This window comes from Salvelinus sp. IW2-2015, linkage group LG20, assembly GCF_002910315.2.
Source record: "Salvelinus sp. IW2-2015 linkage group LG20, ASM291031v2, whole genome shotgun sequence".
In the NCBI taxonomy this organism is placed as follows: Eukaryota; Metazoa; Chordata; class Actinopteri; order Salmoniformes; family Salmonidae; genus Salvelinus; species Salvelinus sp. IW2-2015.
The window spans coordinates 40500780-40519539 of record NC_036860.1 but is presented as its reverse complement, the minus strand read 5'-3'; the positions used below and the strand labels follow the sequence as shown (position 1 = coordinate 40519539).

The 18760-nt window shown below is 40.2% G+C and overlaps 1 protein-coding gene across 2 annotated transcripts; it reads right to left on the bottom strand.

Moving 5' to 3' along the window:
- Positions 1-11233: 11233 nt before the first annotated feature.
- Positions 11234-16563, bottom strand: LOC111981774 (microfibrillar-associated protein 3-like). Of its 2 annotated transcripts, none has more exons than XM_024013208.3 (3): positions 16457-16563; positions 14977-15317; positions 11234-14854 (listed from the first exon to the last, which is right to left on the bottom strand). In XM_024013208.3, exons 2-3 carry the CDS (start codon positions 15254-15256, stop codon positions 14073-14075), a joined length of 1062 nt encoding a protein of 353 aa, XP_023868976.1. In that variant the 5' UTR covers positions 15257-15317; positions 16457-16563; the 3' UTR covers positions 11234-14072. The 2 variants fall into 2 exon arrangements, with proteins under 2 accessions (XP_023868976.1, XP_070305490.1); XM_070449389.1 differs by lacking the exon at positions 16457-16563 and adding an exon at positions 16254-16431.
- Positions 16564-18760: the final 2197 nt, after the last annotated feature.

Here is an 18760-nt window from a genome sequence, read left to right as displayed (position 1 = left end):
GGGAAAGTGTACTTGACTGTAGCACTTGAGTAGGAATGATTCAAGTGCAACAGTCAAGTGCGGCCTTTCGAGCTGTCATGTAACCCAATGCTGCAGACAAAACATTCTCGGGTCATTACGGAGGAGATTTGGTTCCTGACTAAAAGGGAATAAATACCCTAACGTCTTCCTCAGAGCATTAAAACTCATATCTGTGTGAAGCTGGATTCAGCAGTGCTCTCGTCTGCATTAAAACCAAATATTGATCCAGTTTGAATCTGACAGCAGCGATGAGGTGCGCACTGTTGACCACGCCCCCTGACCATGTGAATCTCCAACACGACTTGCATCAACATGTATCAAGCACATCCATATCATCAGTGCTGGTGAGCTAAGACACTCTGTCAGACAAATTTGCAATTGACTGTCATAGCCCCACATTAAAAGTATGTGATCGTGAGTTGAGAAGATAATCCGAAATACTTTTAGAATGTTTTGCAATTTCCTGCCATAGCCCCATATAAAAAAGTAAGCATTGGCAGTTTTTTTCACATGGTTGGGGCTGCGAGAATTTTCAGATATCAAAATGGGGTTGTGGACGAAAAAAGTTTAGGAACCCCTGCATTTGCACAATGGATAACCGGTGGATCGCATTGAGCTTGAATTAAGTTTTGTATAACATTAGCAGTTATTGGTAGTATTTGTTTTCCATGAATATGAAATATATTGCTTTATTTTCATTGATTTTGAATAATATTAATATGATAAATACCTTAAAGGTTTTTGGAACTGTCTTCATCAATAAAAAAATGTGATCGAACTGTTAATGTTTTGTTGTCATTTGATCATTTGCAAAGAAAATTTAAAGCATTTGAAGATTCAAAATCATGTCTTTGTAATTTTGTACTCATTAATTATTATCCTGGACAAACTTATTAATTTGTATTTTCCCAAAACTATATTTTCTCATGTCCTTTGTTTGAGGATAATACTATACATTTGACCTTTTGGAATTACCAGAGGGGAGTTTATAAACACACCATGTAAGAGTAGGGAATATAGAATAAGAGGGACTCCCGTTTACAGTATTTGGAAACCCCAGGTTAGCTAATTCTGCACTAGACAGAATTAGAAACATCATAGTGTTTAGATGCTTTAAAGAGGAAACAACACCACAAGAGAAGGGATCCAATTCTGCACTACACATGACTCGAAACACTATAATAGCGTGTTCAACCTTTTCCGGATTAATGCTCCCAGTCTCTGGCAAGGTGTTGCACAACTTTTGATTAGGTGCTGTTACAACCCACATGTCATGTTTCAGAACACCTCAGGATGAATGTTTCAGCACACGTTAAATTTGTCCCAATACCCTCACAACCACGTGTTTCAAAGTTAATGTTTTGTCTCCACTAGTTTTAGTGTTACAAAGCACTTCATTTTAACAGTGTACCTGTAGAGGAATCAAGGGGCATTTTATAGAGCAAGGCATATTATGGGATCGACCTCTCTGTCAAAATAGCTATTTGTAAAATCATAATACACATCTACATTTTTGCTCTCTCTCTGTTTAGTAGTGTTCCATAACTAGTGAATCTGAATCTCTGGCTATGGGGGAAAGAGCCAGGCGGATAGATCAAAGTAGACCCGACACACTTTGATTCTATCAATGGCAAACCATCACACAGACATGCAGTCTTTTCATCGTCAGGGAACAGTGACATCGTTTTGAAAAACATTGTTTGTGACAGACTTTATTCTGCTCATGCTTGATTCATAGGGAATAGTGACAGGATAGTTGTCAAAGAATTAACACCACCGCATCATTCTAAAACAGCTTCAATATTTTAGGGCTGGAAAAGAAACTGTGTGCCTGTACTGCTCACAGATTTGTAAAGTGAAACATCTATTTGCACAGGAAATCATCTGAATGTCACAGACCATTGAAAGCATATCACAGATTTGACATATCCACCCTATCAATTTGTGCATGCCTTTTCTTGTGATCATTGCACACGGAATACCTGTAGTTTTTGTCAAAGCAATCTTTTTTGCAATACAATGAATTCGATACAACCCAATACGAGTTATTCTCACATTATGTCCTTGCCCTTTTAGGAAATGTACGTTTCAACAACCGATTCTCCTCTCCACAAGAAAATATATTTAATTATTGAAGTAGCTGCAACTGAGAAAATTGCCAAATCTTCGGAGAAGGCATTCGTTGTAAATGCAGTTATCAACTGATAGGGACTCCATGATTCTTGTCACCTGGAATAACCTTGTCTTATCTGGCTATGATCTGGTGGTCATTAGGTCCTACCATCTATATCAAGCTGATGTCAATGGTTAGAGACAAACTGTCAAATTCCATTTTCACCTTTGGCGGTTTGGAGCACTCTGGGTAATAACAAATGAATGTCTGCATCCAATTCCCGGGAGATTAGGATTAATTTGCATATAACTTAAGTATATCTGGAGGATTGATTTCCATAAATCAGAGGAGCTTAGAGGGCAAGGCTTTAGGCCTTAACTGGGCTTGTAATACCCAAATAAAAAATGTATTTAATGGAAGAGCTAATTTAGGTGAAGAAAATTACTCCGACAAGTTGGATGGTGTTGGCACATTGAATTTAATGGAAGCAGGGCATATAGGAATACTAAGTATGAGAAGTGGTTTGTTTATACAGCTGAGTGTGAGTGCTGGATAAGGGAGCTCTAGCCATGCAGTTGTCCATAAGGATTTATCCTGAATTGTAGTTGCATCAGACCGTATCAGACACATCAGCCTTACATCCCAACAATTTCACACTAGAGTAAACCCAATGTGGAAGCATGAGACAAAATAATAATCAAATCATATGATCATACTTTGGGCCCTATACATTCCCACATGTTCCCACAGGCATGGATATCTTGAGTATTTATGTAATTACACTATTTGAGATGTTCCTTCTTACTTTTCACTCTGTTGACTTGGTTAGCTAAAGCTGAGGGATAAGTATTCCCAAGCCATTCCAAGAAATCAAATAAAATCTTTGTTTGTTCGAAACAAATTACCCAATACTGCCGTTCCGAATCCTTGAATCAGTAAGGATTTTTACCATTGCAACAAACAAATAATCCATAATCCGAACTGTGGGATGATCCATTCCAGAGTTTATATTGTTTGATGTGGGCATTATACAGAATGTCAGGTATGGAAGTTATGCACTTGATTTCGATGCATAATCACATTTGCATTGTTCAATACTTGTAAAAACACAATGACGGACAGCATCCATAAAAGCAGCTTTAACAATGTAACCAGCGAATGCAGCTGCATTACTCTATTTAATTGGCAGGGGAGGAGGCCCCTTTCTCGTATTTGCATCACAAACATTTCTAATCAGACCAGAGAATGGCATGAGTGGCATTACATAAACTGCACACGGGATAGTAGGTTCATAATCTCAGCCAGCAAATTAAATTACTTGAAATCATGTTTCTTCCCTGAGGACCCTGACACACGTGAGACACAATCAGTCACAAACCCATGGAGAGGGTGGTGGCTGAATTTCCACCTCATCCGATACCCACTGCTTCCTATCCCAGGGCTCCCCTAGGGGTATAGCCTAGAGAGTGCCAACCCTTCCTGCTCCCTTCATCATGTACCACTAAGGACAGCTTGAAATCACCTGGCATTTCTAAACCATAGACAATGATTAAAGTCATGAGGAGAGAGTATTCATGAGGAGAGTGCTGGTGGTAGTGGTGATGGTGGTTGAAAACAGTGACCTTCAAAGAGAAGGGCAGATCAGAAAGCAATGACATCTGGCACAAACATCATGACAGGATTTTACATCAAAACGGTGCACTACGCAGGTCAACTTTGAAATCTAATCGACTTTGTATAAATGTCGGTCTCTAAAGATGTAAACAGTCTAACATGATGGTAGCAGTGGCGCTGCCATAGCTACAATCAGTTGAATGTGTTTTGATACACTTACATACTCCTCACAAAACACATCAAACGAAGCCAAACGCAAATGTTTGTGTGAAATGTATGATTCATACATTGTATTGTCAATCTTGTTTTGTATTTAACGCCACTTTAAATGTGTACATAACACTGCAACAAAATTTCCCTATGGGGACAATAAAGTAAGTAAGTAAGTAAGTAAGTAGACGAGAAGCAACGAAGCTGAAGCTCCTCTCTCATGGCTGGTGAATGATATCACATAAAGCTTTTGATAAAGCATATTATACAGTGGCTTCAGAAACTATTCCCACCCCTTGACTTTTTCCACATGTTGCTGTGTTACAGCCTGAATTTAAAATTGATTAAATTTAGATTTTTTGGTCACTGGCCTACACACAATACCTCATAATGTAAAAGTAGAATTGTGTTTTTTTCTAAATTTGTACAAATTAATAAAAAATAAATAAATAAAATGAAATGTCTTGAGTCAATAAGTATTCAACCTCTTTGTTATGGCAAGCCTAAATAAGTTAAAGAGTAAAAATGTGCTTAACAAGTTACATAATAAGTTGCATGGACTCACTCTGTGCGCAATAATAGTGTTTAACATGATTTTCTAATGACTACCTCATCTCTGTACCCCACAGATACAATTATCTGTAAGGTCCCTCAGTCGAGCAGTGAATGTCAAACACAGATTCAACCACAAAGACCAGGGAAGTTTTCCAATGCCTCGCAAAGAAGGGCACCTATTGGTAAATGGGTATAAACGAAAAAAGCAGACATTGAATATCCCTTTGAGCATGGTGAAGTTATTAATTACACTTTGGATTGTGTATCAATTCCCCCAGTCACTACAAAGATACAGGCATCCTTCCTAACTATGTTGCCTGAGAGGATGGAAACCACTCAAAGATTTCACCATGAGGTCTATGGTGACTTTAAAACGGTTACAGTTTAAATGCTGTGGTAGGAGAAAACTGAGGATGGATCAATAACATTTTGTTTCTCCACAATAGGCAAATGTTGGACAATCCAGGTGTGGAAAGCTCTTAGAGACTTACCCAAAAAGTTTGCTAAAATTTCTAAAAGCATGTTTTTACTTTGTCATTATGGGGTATTCAAATCAAATCAAATGTATTTATATAGCCCTTCTTACACCAGCTGATATCTCAAAGTGCTGTACAGAAACCCAACCTAAAACCCCAAACAGCAAGCAATGCAGGTGTAGAAGCACGGTGGCTAGGAAAAACTCCCTAGAAAGGCCAAAACCTAGGAAGAAACCTAGAGAGGAACCAGGCTATGAGGGGTGGCCAGTCCTCTTCTGGCTGTGCCGGGTGAAGATTATAACAGAACATGGCCAAGATCTTCAAATGTTCATAAATGACCAGCATGGTCAAATAATAATAATCACAGTAGTTGTCGAGGGTGCAGCACAGGAGTAAATGTCAGTTGATTTTTCATAGCCGATCATTAAGAGTATCTCTACTGCTCCTGCGGTCTCTAGAGAGTTGAAAACAGCAGGTCTGGGACAGGTAGCACGTCCGGTGAACAGGTCAGGGTTCCATAGCCGCAGGCAGAACAGTTGAAACTGGAGCATCAGCACGGCCAGGTGGACTGGGGACAGCAAGGAGTCATCATGCCAGGTAGTCCTGAGGCATGGTCCTAGGGCTCAGGTCCTCCGAGAGAGAGAAAGAAAGAGAGAATTAGAGAGAGCATACTTAAATTCACGCAGGACACCGGATAAGACAGGAGAAGTACTCCAGATATAACAAACTGACCCTAGCCCCCCGACACATAAACTACTGCAGCATATATACTGGAGGCTGAGACAGGAGGGGTCAGGAGACACTGTGTGTAGATGGGTGAGAAAAAACATATTTAATCCATGTTGAATTCAGGCTGTAACAAAACAAAATGTGGAATAAATGGAATAAGTATGAAAACTTTCTGAAGGCAATGTAAATACCTTCATCATCCTGTTTCAATGTCATGTTCAACATTGTACCATAAGCACAGTAACACTACTGAAGGATCAGTGAGAGAGACAGGAAATAGGATGTGACCGACTCACTGATACTATTACAGTTTCCCCTGAGGCTCGGACGGATGGCCAGGACATCCATGCTGATAGGGACCGTATGGGATGAATGAAGTTGCAGCATGAGAATGACTTGGTATTAACTCCATGCCATTAACTCACAGGTCAGTGATTGTCCACAGACATGGTGGGATGGTTGAGGAGTTGTCACATGAGGCAGGGCGCTAGCGTATGGGTGATGTAATGTAGAGCTGATCCAGACATAGGGAAGGAATAGAAGAGTTACAGTGTGTGCCAATGGCAAAAAATATCTATTACAATTGAAAGATAACAAGTTTAAAGTGATATTTCCTCTCCCAAAAGCAACAGGTGGTGCTATTTGGCTTGATGCTAACTGAGCAAGTGCAAAATCACACTTGTGTCTTGGTTGGTAAACTACCAATTCAAACCTTATGGAAGCTGAAATGTTGAATAATACTCTATTGCTTGAAGCACTTGAAGATCCGTTTTCAACGTTTTCCATGAATCAAATCTCAAATCATGGGTTGGCCTAGCTGTTCTCAAATCGAATTGGTTTGCAATACTGTGTTGTCACTGTCTTAACCTGTAGTGAGCAGATATCAAAGAGGTCCTTGCAGATGAGGGTTAGACAGTTCTTATAGGCGAGGCAAGGATTGGTAGTGATGGTAGGGGGGCCTTTGTTTACACAAGCCGATATTCCCTTGTGGAGATTTTTCTTGGATAAAAGCCTGGAGGATGTTCTTTCTGAAAACCCATTGCACAGAGGCGTTCTCAATGAATGTACTGCTGAACTCTCGTGTTTGTCTGCAGCTGAATCCAATTCCAGGACTAAACGATAAAACAAAGCGTTATGGCAGATGAAATGGTGGACTCATCCTTGCCAAGACCCATTTGATTTCCACGATTGATTCTCCACTCACCCTTATTTGGGGGTAATTGGTGCTCTGAGGCAAGAGAATGCTTTTTGTAAAAGGACATCAGCCAACCCTCTCAGTAATCTGCTACAGATGGACTGGTGTTTCTATATGTTGAGTGGAGTTTTGGAGATTTTCCACAAAAATGTAATTATCCTTGTCTTTTTTATTGTTTTGACATGAAGCAACAGAGAAAGTGGATTCCACCATACACACTTGACACCAAGAGACATGCAATAAGTCATCACATTAACAGTCAGCTTCATACATACACTACCATTCAAAAGTTTGGGGTCACTTAGAAATGTCCTTGTTTTTGAAAGATTTTTTTTTTTTGTCCATTAAAATAACATCAAATTGATCAGAAATACAGTGTAGACATTGTTAATGTTGTAAATTACTATTGTAGCTGGAAACGACAGATTTTTTATGAATATCTACATAGGCGTACAGAAGCCCATTATCAGCAACCATCACTCCTGTGTTCCAATGGCACGTTGTGTTAGCTAATCCAAGTTTATCATTTTAAAAGGCTAATTGATCATTAGAAAACCATTTTGCAATTATGTTAGCACAGCTGAAAACTGTTGTTCAGAGTAAAGAAGCAATTAACAATGTCTACACTGTATTTCTGATCAATTTGATGTTATTTTAATGGACAAAAAAAAGTGCTTTTCTTTCAAAAACAAGGACATTTCTAAGTGACCCCAAACTTTTGAACGGTAGTGTAAGTGTGTACCACTCTAGGGACACAGCACACTGCCACACTCAAGTACACTTAGACATGGACTCTTGAGGAATGAGGAACTCAAATTATGTGCAAAAAGGATTTTGAGGAAGCACACTTTCTTTTTGCTCTCTGGCCTCTTTAATTTTCAAACCCTGTCTTCATGTGCCACTCATCTCCATCTTCTCTGTGTGAGTCCTGTTAAGGCTCACAGTGCTGCCTTGTTGTGGAGTGCTCCCTACTTCTACAGATGTTTCAGCTGTGGTGCTGCTGAGTGCATTTCAAGTCACCGATCAAGTGCAACAGTGTTTTTCTCTATTTCACATAATAAACACACCTGTATGTGCATGTATGCACATATACGTGATTGCATTTTCACACACGAGCACTCACGTGTGCACATAGTACATGTGCACTCATGTGCGCACACACACACACACACACACACACAGAGAGATCTGCATTCTCCCTGACTGTTGTCTTTTGGCCTTGCTTTGTTTTCCTCTCTGTCTCTCCCGCTCTGTGCAGTCACAAATACTTAAGGTTCGGTGCATAAAGGAATGAGTTGTTGTTGCCTTATTTGTTTTGTCCTCTCCCTGTGTATTATGCTGCTGTAGAGAGGAATGGGAAAAGCCTTTGATGCTCCGTTGCCTAGCAGATGCTTTCAGTTTGCTTACTGAATCTCTATACTGAGCCCTCTCATTCTCCTTGGCATGACATGGGCTATTGACTGCCACTGCAGATGGGATAAGAGGCCTGTGCTTCCAAATACCGTTAGAGGATGGAAATAACTTCGACATTCCACACACATACTGCGCGTGATGCAACAGAGGGGCCACTCCAAGACCCAGTTCAACAGCACCAAAAAAAACTACTCTTGGAAATCTCACAGAGACAGAGAATAAAATAAACTTGCAGTTTAGTAAGTGGATATTATGGGCTCTTGGCCAAACAGGGTGAATATTTTGCATGTCATTTGGCATGGAACAAAAGAATGCAATTACCACGTGACTTTGGGAAACAGACACTTTGGCTAACCTAAAAACGATTCTGATATACAATGGACTCCTTAAGTGCTATTGTTGTTGAATTTGTGCTGTAAATGGGGCATGCAGAAATATAATATATTTGAAGTGGAACTAGTGAACACTGAACTGTACTGCTAATGTTATAACTGGCTAAGAAATGTGTCACTCTTTCACATAACAGACTTAACATCTTCTACCTGTCTCCGACAACAAGATGGAGGAAGCAACTGTTAAATAAATCTTTCATGAGTTTCATTACTGCATATTTCATAGGGAGCCTGTCACTCTATAAATCAGCAAAGACAGCCCAATTCATCTTTGAAGTTCAGAGCTAAAAAGTGGAGCAGTGCAGTCAGACCAACTCATCTAGCATATTGTCTTATTGCAACTAAGAGAGCCCAGTTATTACTTTGAGCAAAATCAAAACACCAGTAGAATCTTGTTAGCTTATCTATTGTGGTGTGAAATTCACTTTTAAAGCTATTGGAAGACGGAACAACAGGAACAATAGACAACAGCTCAAGAATATCAGTGAATTAAAATTGGGTTATGGTAAATCGCAGAGAATAGTTAGTGAAACACACTTCCATAAGACATTTGCCTTATAACTCCCGTGAATCGTCAGAATGTGATGAAACTGAAATTATACTACAATCAACAAGATTGTAAGCATGTCTTTGATAGTTTGATGAATATGGTTGCTTCGTTACTATAACCTGTTGTTTTCTTGTATGCAGTTACTATTGACATGGAGAAAGGACGCCCTATGTTGAATACAGTAAATGTCACTTGCACTACTAAAAATGGTAAATGAACACAGTGACCATACCAGAGGTGCGCTCAACAAGGCTTCCGTTTGCAAACAGTCGTAGCAAACTATTCTTGTTTTCAACAGTTTGTTGATCGTTTTTTTAACACAAACATTCCATTCTGTTAGTTTTAGCTACTCTTTCTGGTAAAACGAAGGATAGACCATGTCAAATGTTGATTTTAGCTGCAGCTTCTGCAATAATCAATGACTTTTTAGACCCTGGTACTGATGTCATGAGTGGCTACCGATTTTAATGTGTGTATCGACAAGAAAAAGTAAGCAGCCGATTGGAAGAGATTCGAGTGTTATGTGGAGGAGGAAGTCGTCCCTCGCTACAACGACTTTGCCTTTTTCGCTCATTTTAGGATGCGCTGAGAAAACTTTCGGGTAATTTGTATGTCTAGACGGTCTCTGTGTTTTGATTAAAGTAACCTAAATAAAGATGTCTAAAAAAAATCCCATTCATGTAGCTGGCTAACATTATCTATAAGGAAGCACGAATGCAACCCAACCGCTTAGTTAATTGACCAACCAGACAGCTGGGTGGGTGGGGTGTACAGTCAACCAACCAGACAGCTGGGGTGTGACAGCTGATATAATCACTCAAACGGTTATGTACATTAAGTATATTATATATAAAGCCCCTTATCTATCAACAGTTGCACAAAGGGCAAATACCCTAATTCAAATGTAAAAATGTTCAAGTACAATGTAAAAAAAAGTACAATGTAGCCAACATTTTGAGCAGAAAGCCTATAATGAACAATACACCATTGTATCATTGCTAATTGCCTCTGTCTTACACACAGAACAAAGGCAGGATAAAACTCTTAAATGACTAAATCAAATTTTGCTTTGTTTTTCAGATATTGTGTGAGGAACTCAACCCTCTGGTTCCATATAGAGGAGAACTACTGGATTACTGGATTGGCTTCCATTCTATTAGTCTTACTCTGATTTACAAGGCCTGGTGTGATAACATGCGTCTTATCTCTTGGCTGGTACATAGGACTATTATGCTTCTATTAGGCTGGTTCAGTCGTGTGCTAATACGCTGCTCTTTATCGTGACCTATTTTCGCAAATACAGTATATTCCAGATAAGAGTAAGATAAAAGCCATCGCAGGGGGAAAAAAGGGAGTTTTTTTCAATCATGGCAAGATTCAATTAAATATTTTGGGGTTAATTTCAGTTTCAGGCTCGTATCTCTTTTTCCCTTTCATGCTGTCTGATGTTCATATCTCATATAATCCAGAGAATTGGTAGCAATTTGCAGACAGAAACTAGTGTAGGCGAAGTGCATAATGTTTTAGAAATGGCTGAGATCAGTCACCCCACACAAAACCGACTGTTTCAAATGGATTGACAGCTGGAATGGTCCAGACCAAACATCTTTAAAGATTTTGTTGAAGCTGTTCAAGGCTCAGATGTCAGAGTTCATTGGGAGGAAAGAAATTGCTTCAGGGCTTTTTCTACTCACGTCTCTTTCTCAAAACATCTCTTTCTCAAAACTTAAGCAGTTAATATCAACATATGAGATTATTATCCATTCCATCTGCTGAAGTCAGAGGATCTTCATTCCATTCCTGCCACCCGTACCCAGAATAATCACTAGATTATATATTATTGCATTGTTCGGTGCCTGAATAAATAACACATGGGTAAAGTACTGCTGGGGTTCATTACAATGATGCTGGCAACCAATCTTTACTCAGAAGTTTCTGTGATTTGCAAAGGCAGTAAAAACTCTGTGTTTTTAGACATATTTATTACTATTTTTAAACACTTAATTTGTGAGCTCTGCAAGTTAGACTTCAAGGTCTACAATTCCAAACATTAAAAAGCAGGTTATAATGAGTTGGCACCCAATGTTTTCACCCCGATAATAATCAATTGTTTTGGACTGGGCCAATGTAGGTAAACACGCAAACACACACCCCAAAACACACAAGCACACACCTTTGGACAAACAGCAGTGAGAAATTGTTCAAAGTCCTTCAGAAAGACAAGAGTGCCAGAGAAGCACTACTCATTCAGCCAACTCATAATTTGTTCTATACTTGAGGCTGATGAAGGAATTAAGTCATTAGCATATTACCCATCTTTGGTAAAATTCTATGAATCAGCCCTCAAAACACACACTGAAGAAAGAAGAGGTAGGAAGAGCGTCCCTGTACAAGTTTGTCCCCATTGTGATCACTGTTTACTTCACTGAAGCCAAGTAAATTACAGTCTGACTGCCATTTAACCTGAATATATTCAAATTTAATTTTAACAATGTATAGTCATTTCTAGAATAAAAACATGTTTTACAGGTAGACAAGTAGAAATCATGTATGTAGATCACATGCCATTAGGTGTGACTCATGAGAGATAAGATGTTTATTCAACCTTAGTATCAACTGGCCCTATAGTTATCCAATATAACCTTTAAAACTGTCAAAGAAGTATTTGTCTTGTTCTACCTCAGAGACCAAACAGTTGGCTCTGTAAAGGTTGTGCAACACCCCCACCAACTGGAAAGATAGCAGAATTACACCAAGTGGTGGAAAAAGTACCCAATTGTCATACTTGAGTAAATGATACCTTATTAGAAAGACTCAAGTAAAAGTGAAAGTCACCCAGTCAAATCCTTCTTGAATAAAAGTCTAAAAATATTTTGTTTTAAATATACTTAAGTATCAAAAGTAAATGTTATTGCTAATATATACTTGAGTATAAAAAGTAAAAGTATGAATCATTTCAAATTCCTTATATTAAGTTAACCAGACGGCACCATTTTCTTGTTTTTTAAATTTACGGATAGCTAGGGGCACGCACCAACACTCAGACATAATTTACAAACGAAGCATGTGTTTTGTGAGTCCGCCAGATCAGAGACATTAGGGATGACCAAGTATGCTCTCTTGATAAGTGTGTGAATTAGACAATTTCTGTCCTGCTAAGCATTCAAAACATAACGAGTACTTTTGGGTGTCAGGGAAAACATATGGAGTAAAAAGTACATAATATTCTTTAGGAATGTAGTGAAGTAAAAGTAAAAGTTGTCAAAAGTATAAATAGTAAAGTACAGATACCCCAAAAAACTACTTAAGTAGTACTTAAGTATTTTTTACTTAAGTACTTTATACCACTGATTACACCCATTACCGAGTAAAATTGTACTTAATTTGCTAGATTGCCTTGTGCAACCCATATTCCAAGTGATTTTAAAAATAACATGTTATTTGTTTACGATACAAAATTCAAAAAGGCACTCGCACATCTGAGCCATCTCTTTTGCAGGTGCATGGTTAAATAAGATGAGAAAAAATAAGAAACCCGCACACTACTCATTAGTTGAAAAAAATTGAAGCTGAAATTGGGATTTTATTTTAGGAATAAGGCCTGTTTTTCTTTTGAAGCCAGAAGGAGGCTAGTATCAGCTACATTTATGCCTTTACTAGACTATGGGGATATTTTATATATGAATGCTTCCGCTCAGTGTTTGAGATCAATTGACACTCTTTACCATGAAGCATTGAGATTTATTTTAAACCGCAAAACCCTTACGCACCACTGCACTTTGTATACCAGGGTTGGCTGGCCTTCTCTCGTCACTCGTAGGCTCAGTCACTGGTATACATTTATTTACAAAGCCATTTTGGGTTTACTACCTTTTTATTTGGGCATTTTTATTGTTCAGAAATGTGGTGGGTACTCTCTTCGTTCGCTGGACTTTATCCTGCTAACTGTTCCAAATGTCCGAACTGAATTTGGTAAAAGGGCTTTTATGTACTCTGCGCCATCGTCTTGGAACGCCTTACAAAATAATTTTAAACTGGAAGAACTTGTCCCGATTGGTGTTTTTAAATCACTGATGAAGGATTTTGAGGCTGATTCCCTGACCTGTCAATGTTTTTAATTTGCTGTTTTTGATTTTGTTATACTCTTGTGAATTCAATGGTTTTTACTAGATTACTTGTAGTTTTTCATGTGTCTGTCTAATTTTTGTAATGACTTGGTGCTGCCTATCTTGGCCAGGACACTCTTGAAAAAGAGATTTTAAATCTCAATGAGCCCTTCCTGGTTAAATAAAGGTTAAAAAAATAAATAAAAATAGTATCACTGCTCTTTATTAAGCTTTACATATCGGCCTCAAGGCCTTCGTCAGAGCTTTTTGAAGGCCGATACGTAAAGCTTAATAAAGAGCAGTGACACTAGCAAGAGCAGTGTGCAGGTTTCTTCTTTTTTATAATTTGTTAAGATACAACCACACAAGCAAACAACCAAATCAAGCCTTCCTTTAAACTGAGGCAAGTAGTGAAGTAAATAAAGATGTCAAAAACCGAACAATCCTCTCATCACTTCCCACCATAGTTATCAAATACCACTGCTATCAGGTAGGGAAGTAACCACAAGGCCTATCTCATCTCTGAAACATTTTTCGGTTTCATCCAGTGTATTTTCTCTATGAAATAGAGGCAGTAGCATACTATACACAAAATACCTCTCAACTCCCACCATCTGTGGTTGCCATCTGAGCAGCCCTTTGATTTTGACCTCTCAACTAACTGGAAAATATTAGTTGTAAAGACCTGACTGGCACGACTAAATGCGAATTTCATAAGCCACACTCCCACTGGAGCATGGACCCAGCATGGGTACAGACACCTCATCCTCTTCAGCCCACTTCTCATCCTCACACTTGGACATAGGGTGGACAGACACTTCAATGTCCAGGCTGTTTTCAATGGTACCATCAACACCATCACCATCCTCTCTGCCGTGTACTGCTGGGCCCTGCTGCTCCGCTGACATCTGGACCTCACAGGTTTGACCTCTCCCCTCTGGGTTGGCTGGCTCTATAGCTTTCTGGAGGCTTGTCGCCCCCACCGAGGTGTGCACCGTCTCCATAATCTCCTCCACAAAGGCCCTGCAACTGAGGATGGTCTGGGGAAGTGGCACGCTGCGGGCCAGCTCCTCCATGTGGCGGGCAAACTCCATGGTCTTGAGCTGGGTGACCTTGGCCCACTCCATAGTCTTGGCTGAGGTGATGATGGGGATGCGCTTGGCTATCTCGTAGGCCTTCTGGAGCTTCTCAGCTCCCTCGGTGCGGAAGAACTCGTTGATGGCCTTCTCCGTCTTCTTCAGATGACTGCTGACCATGCAGAGGCGCGTGACATTGAGGATCATGGTGATGGTGAAGGCGATTAGACACACGATGACGTAGTACAGGCCCAGGCCGCTGTGGACGTAGGCCACCCGTAAGGTGATGGTGTAGTTGGAGGTCCCTGCCAAGCTGGAGGCTATGCAGGTGTACCGGCCTCGGTCTTCAAAACTGACCGTTGTAATATTTAAAACGCCCTTGTCCTGAATCAGCCATTTCCCACCTTTCGGAAAGAAATCAAAAGTTAGTTAAACGTGCTTTTAATAAAACAATGTGAACCAATTAATCAGATGTTGTAAAGGTTTCAGGTAACTAGAAGTTGATAGAGTTGGCTGTATGTATTACCTCCCTCTTCCGCATTCAGAACGTGCCCTTTGGAATTGTACCACTGAATGTCATCTGGCTTTCCAGTGACATTGCACTCAATCAGAGTGCTGGCTCCCTCTTTTACTACGATAACCCGGAGAGTAGGTAAACTGGCAAGGTGGTGAATGGATACCAGAGAACGGTTCTGTGTTCCATCTTTAGTGATCTCTTCTGCATGTCCAGAGGCAAAGAGTAGTGTGAAGACCATGCACGCACACTTTGTAATCAGTGTGTAACTGTGTGCTTGTGTATGTGACATGTTGGGGAGCAGTACTATCTTCAGTTCACATCAAGGGAAAGTTCTCTAAAACCTGTAGAACCTGGAGTGGGAGGAGGGGGAGGGGGGTGAACAGGTGGCGAGGTAAAAGCTATTGCAGCTAGTCAACATTTCAATCACAGCCAACCAAAAAAATATATATATACACTGAGTATACAAAACATTATGACACCTGCTCTTTCCGTGACAACCTGACCAGGTGAAAGCTATGATCACTCATCGATGTCACTTGTTAAATCCACTTCAATCAGTGTAGATGGAGGGGTGGAGACAGATTAAATAAGGATTTTTAAGCCTTGAGACAATTAAGAAATATGTATGTGTGCCATTGTAACAGTTTAACTTTATGGCGTCCCCTCGCCCCGACCCAGGCACGAACCAGGGACCCTCTGCACACATCAACAACAGTCACCCACGAAGCATCGTTACACATCGCTCCACAAAGGCCGCGGCCGGATCAACAGCATCAATGTAACAGCATCAATGTAACAGCATCAATGTAACAGTATAACTTTACGTCCGTCCCCTCGCCCCGACCCGGGCGCGAACCAGGGACCCTCTGCACACATCAACAACAGTCACNAGCATCAATGTAACAGTATAACTTTACGTCCGTCCCCTCGCCCCGACCCGGGCGCGAACCAGGGACCCTCTGCACACATCAACAACAGTCACCCATCGCTCCACAAAGGCCGCGGCCCTTGCAGAGCAAGGGGAACCACTACTTCAAGGGCTCAGAGCAAGTGACGTCACCGATTGAAAGGCTATTAGCGCGCACCACCGCTAACTAGCTAGCTATTTCACATCCATTACACCATTCAGAGGGTGAAAGGGCAAGACAAAATATTTAAGTGCCTTTGTTTGGTATACTTAGTGTAGTTGATCTACATCATAGCCAATTATGGATCATAAATGTTTAAAAACAGTGCAAGAAAATAAAACGAGCAACTATGCATAAAGTAATCAACAACTATGATACCTGTAGTAAGGTACGTCAGCAGGTAGCTAACTAGCTAGCAAATGTCAGCTACACCTGTTGTTCAGTTAGCAAGCAGAAATGCCCTGATGAAGAATAATAACAGAACACTAGATGCCACAAAACATCTTAGATAAAATAAGTCATAACTACAGCAGCCAACAAAAATAAAATGAACAATAGCCTTAGATTTGTTCTTTATCTACCTTCATGCACACAAATAGCAGCAACTGGTGACTTCCGCATTCAGCAGTGGGCGTGGTCAGAATCTGAAGAAACCAACGTTGCGCCAAAGATGTTCTCGTCCATCTGTGGTTGCGCTCTCTTCTTCGATGAGGTTTAACGTCGGTTGGCATACATTAAATGTTGCCTTTACTGCCATCTATTAGACTGGAGTACAACTCCCTTATACTTTGCTTGAACAAAATAAATAAACAAATACCCCACCATCTTACACTACACTCCCCAAAAAATAAACCCCTATAATAATAAAAAAGTAACACCACCCGCTATTTAAATCTATTTAGTCCTACCTCAGGCAAACAACCCGAACCTGGGACACCACCACAACAACCTGGGACACCACCCAAATACCTCTCTGCAGCTGACACCACAACAATTTTCTATGACAACTTCTGGAAACCTCAACCTGCCTCTCTTGCACCGGACATTTCTGATCCCCAGCCCCATGGGCACCCTTACAATTAACACCTACCACAACTTTCCCCAATGCTACACATTCCTTTGTCTCATGTCCTTCTGCACACCTAGGAACATCCCTCATACACACTGCTGCCACAAGCCTATAAGCTTGACACCTGTAACAGGTGATCTGGAACTAGACCACGTCTAGTTACCCTCACCAATTCCACAGCACAGCAGTTTTCACCCACCCTGAAACCACAAATGGATCAGCCAAAAGGCAGGGGTCCACTTTTTCCAAAAACTTCACTACTACTGTCACAGACTCATCTTTATCCTGACCCTCGGTGCAAGGCTCGGGCTCCAAGAACTTCACCACACCTACCACCTCAGATACTTTGCCCTCATTCACTTAAATTTCTCCTCCTGTCTTTAGCTCACTCTGCTTACACTTTCTACCATTCTTCTTTAACAAACCATCTCCTTTTTCCCCGCCATTTTTAACCGACTGAAGCTCACCCTCTTCCTCCCTTCCTCTCTCTCTCTTAGACCTCCTCTGCCTCTCTTTTTCCCTCCATTCCTCCTCCGTATTCCAAGTATACATCTCCTTATGATAATACTGCACTTCTCCTAACATACATCTTGTTTTTCCTTCTCAAGGGATGCCATTTAACCAGCTGTCACAATCTCCATACAAACAGCACTGTATCTCTCTCCAGCAATAATCTTCTTCTTCAAGTTTTATTGGCGAATCACAACCAACCGACAGGTGCATACACCACCCCCTACTGTACTGGAGTGTGAGGCCAGTCATGACCTATCTACAGTGTATTCTCTTAACTAACCCTAAATAAATAATTCCCTACAAACCTCAGAACTCCCATCACCCCCACCCAAAATACCACCCACTCCCATTCCGTCCAACCTCTCTGACTCTGTCAAACAACCTGTCCCTTTCTAAGTCATACATTTCACAAAATAATAATACATGTTCAACCATTACACATTCCAGTACCATGTTTCCCTATCAATTTCAAAGAAATTAAATCCGGTAAATCCTAATCTCATCCTACACAACATAACCTCCTGCCTTCTGTTCCCATTATATGCCACTATCTCCCGTACAGATTTCCTTATACTGTAAAAATGTCTGCACCTACTTCTTTCATCCCATTGTCTCCGCTAGCAATCTAACCAATTTCCCAAATCAATGTTTCAATTTCCCCTCTACCTAACTACAACTGTATATCCACAATATCATTTCCACTGCTCTTTTTGCTATTATATCTACTGTATCATTTCCATAAACACCTGTATGAGCCAGAATCCAACAACTGAATTTCAATACCATTTCTTTGTAACCCCAACAACAGCATCATTATTTCTAACCATAAATCCTCACATTCTGACTTTCCAGATCTTAAACTAAACAAAATTAATGCAGTCCGAACATATTACTACTCTTCTTGGTTGCACCTCCTCTATCCAACAATTATCACTACCATTTCTGTTGAATATACCGATAAATAATTTGTTATTCTCTTGCATAGATTCTTCACATCACTGTTTATTTTCTTCTATCAGGCTAAGATAAACATGTGGTCTTGTATAAAACCACAGTGGCACATTTCCTATTGTCACAAATGGCCCTATAACAATATCTCCATATTCATCCATATTCATCAACCCTTTTTCCAATCTCTGGGCCAAAACCACTCTTTTGATATTGTTCATATTCCCAGCAGTCTTCCAATACTATCAGTGTAGGATGATCTACCTTACTACACTACAGTCTTGCCCAGTATGCCAAGGCTAGCTTAACTATTCTAAGGGATAGCGGCCTTTCCCCAGTATTTACTTGCACATCA

Bases quoted from the DNA above. Each gene is read 5' to 3' on its own strand.
- LOC111981774 (XM_024013208.3), bottom strand. From the start codon at position 15,256: ATGTCACATACACAAGCACACAGTTACACACTGATTACAAAGTGTGCG. The intron at 14,855-14,976 runs GTAATACATACA...TCTTTCCGAAAG, and splicing joins TCTGAATGCGGAAGAGGGAG to GTGGGAAATGGCTGATTCAG.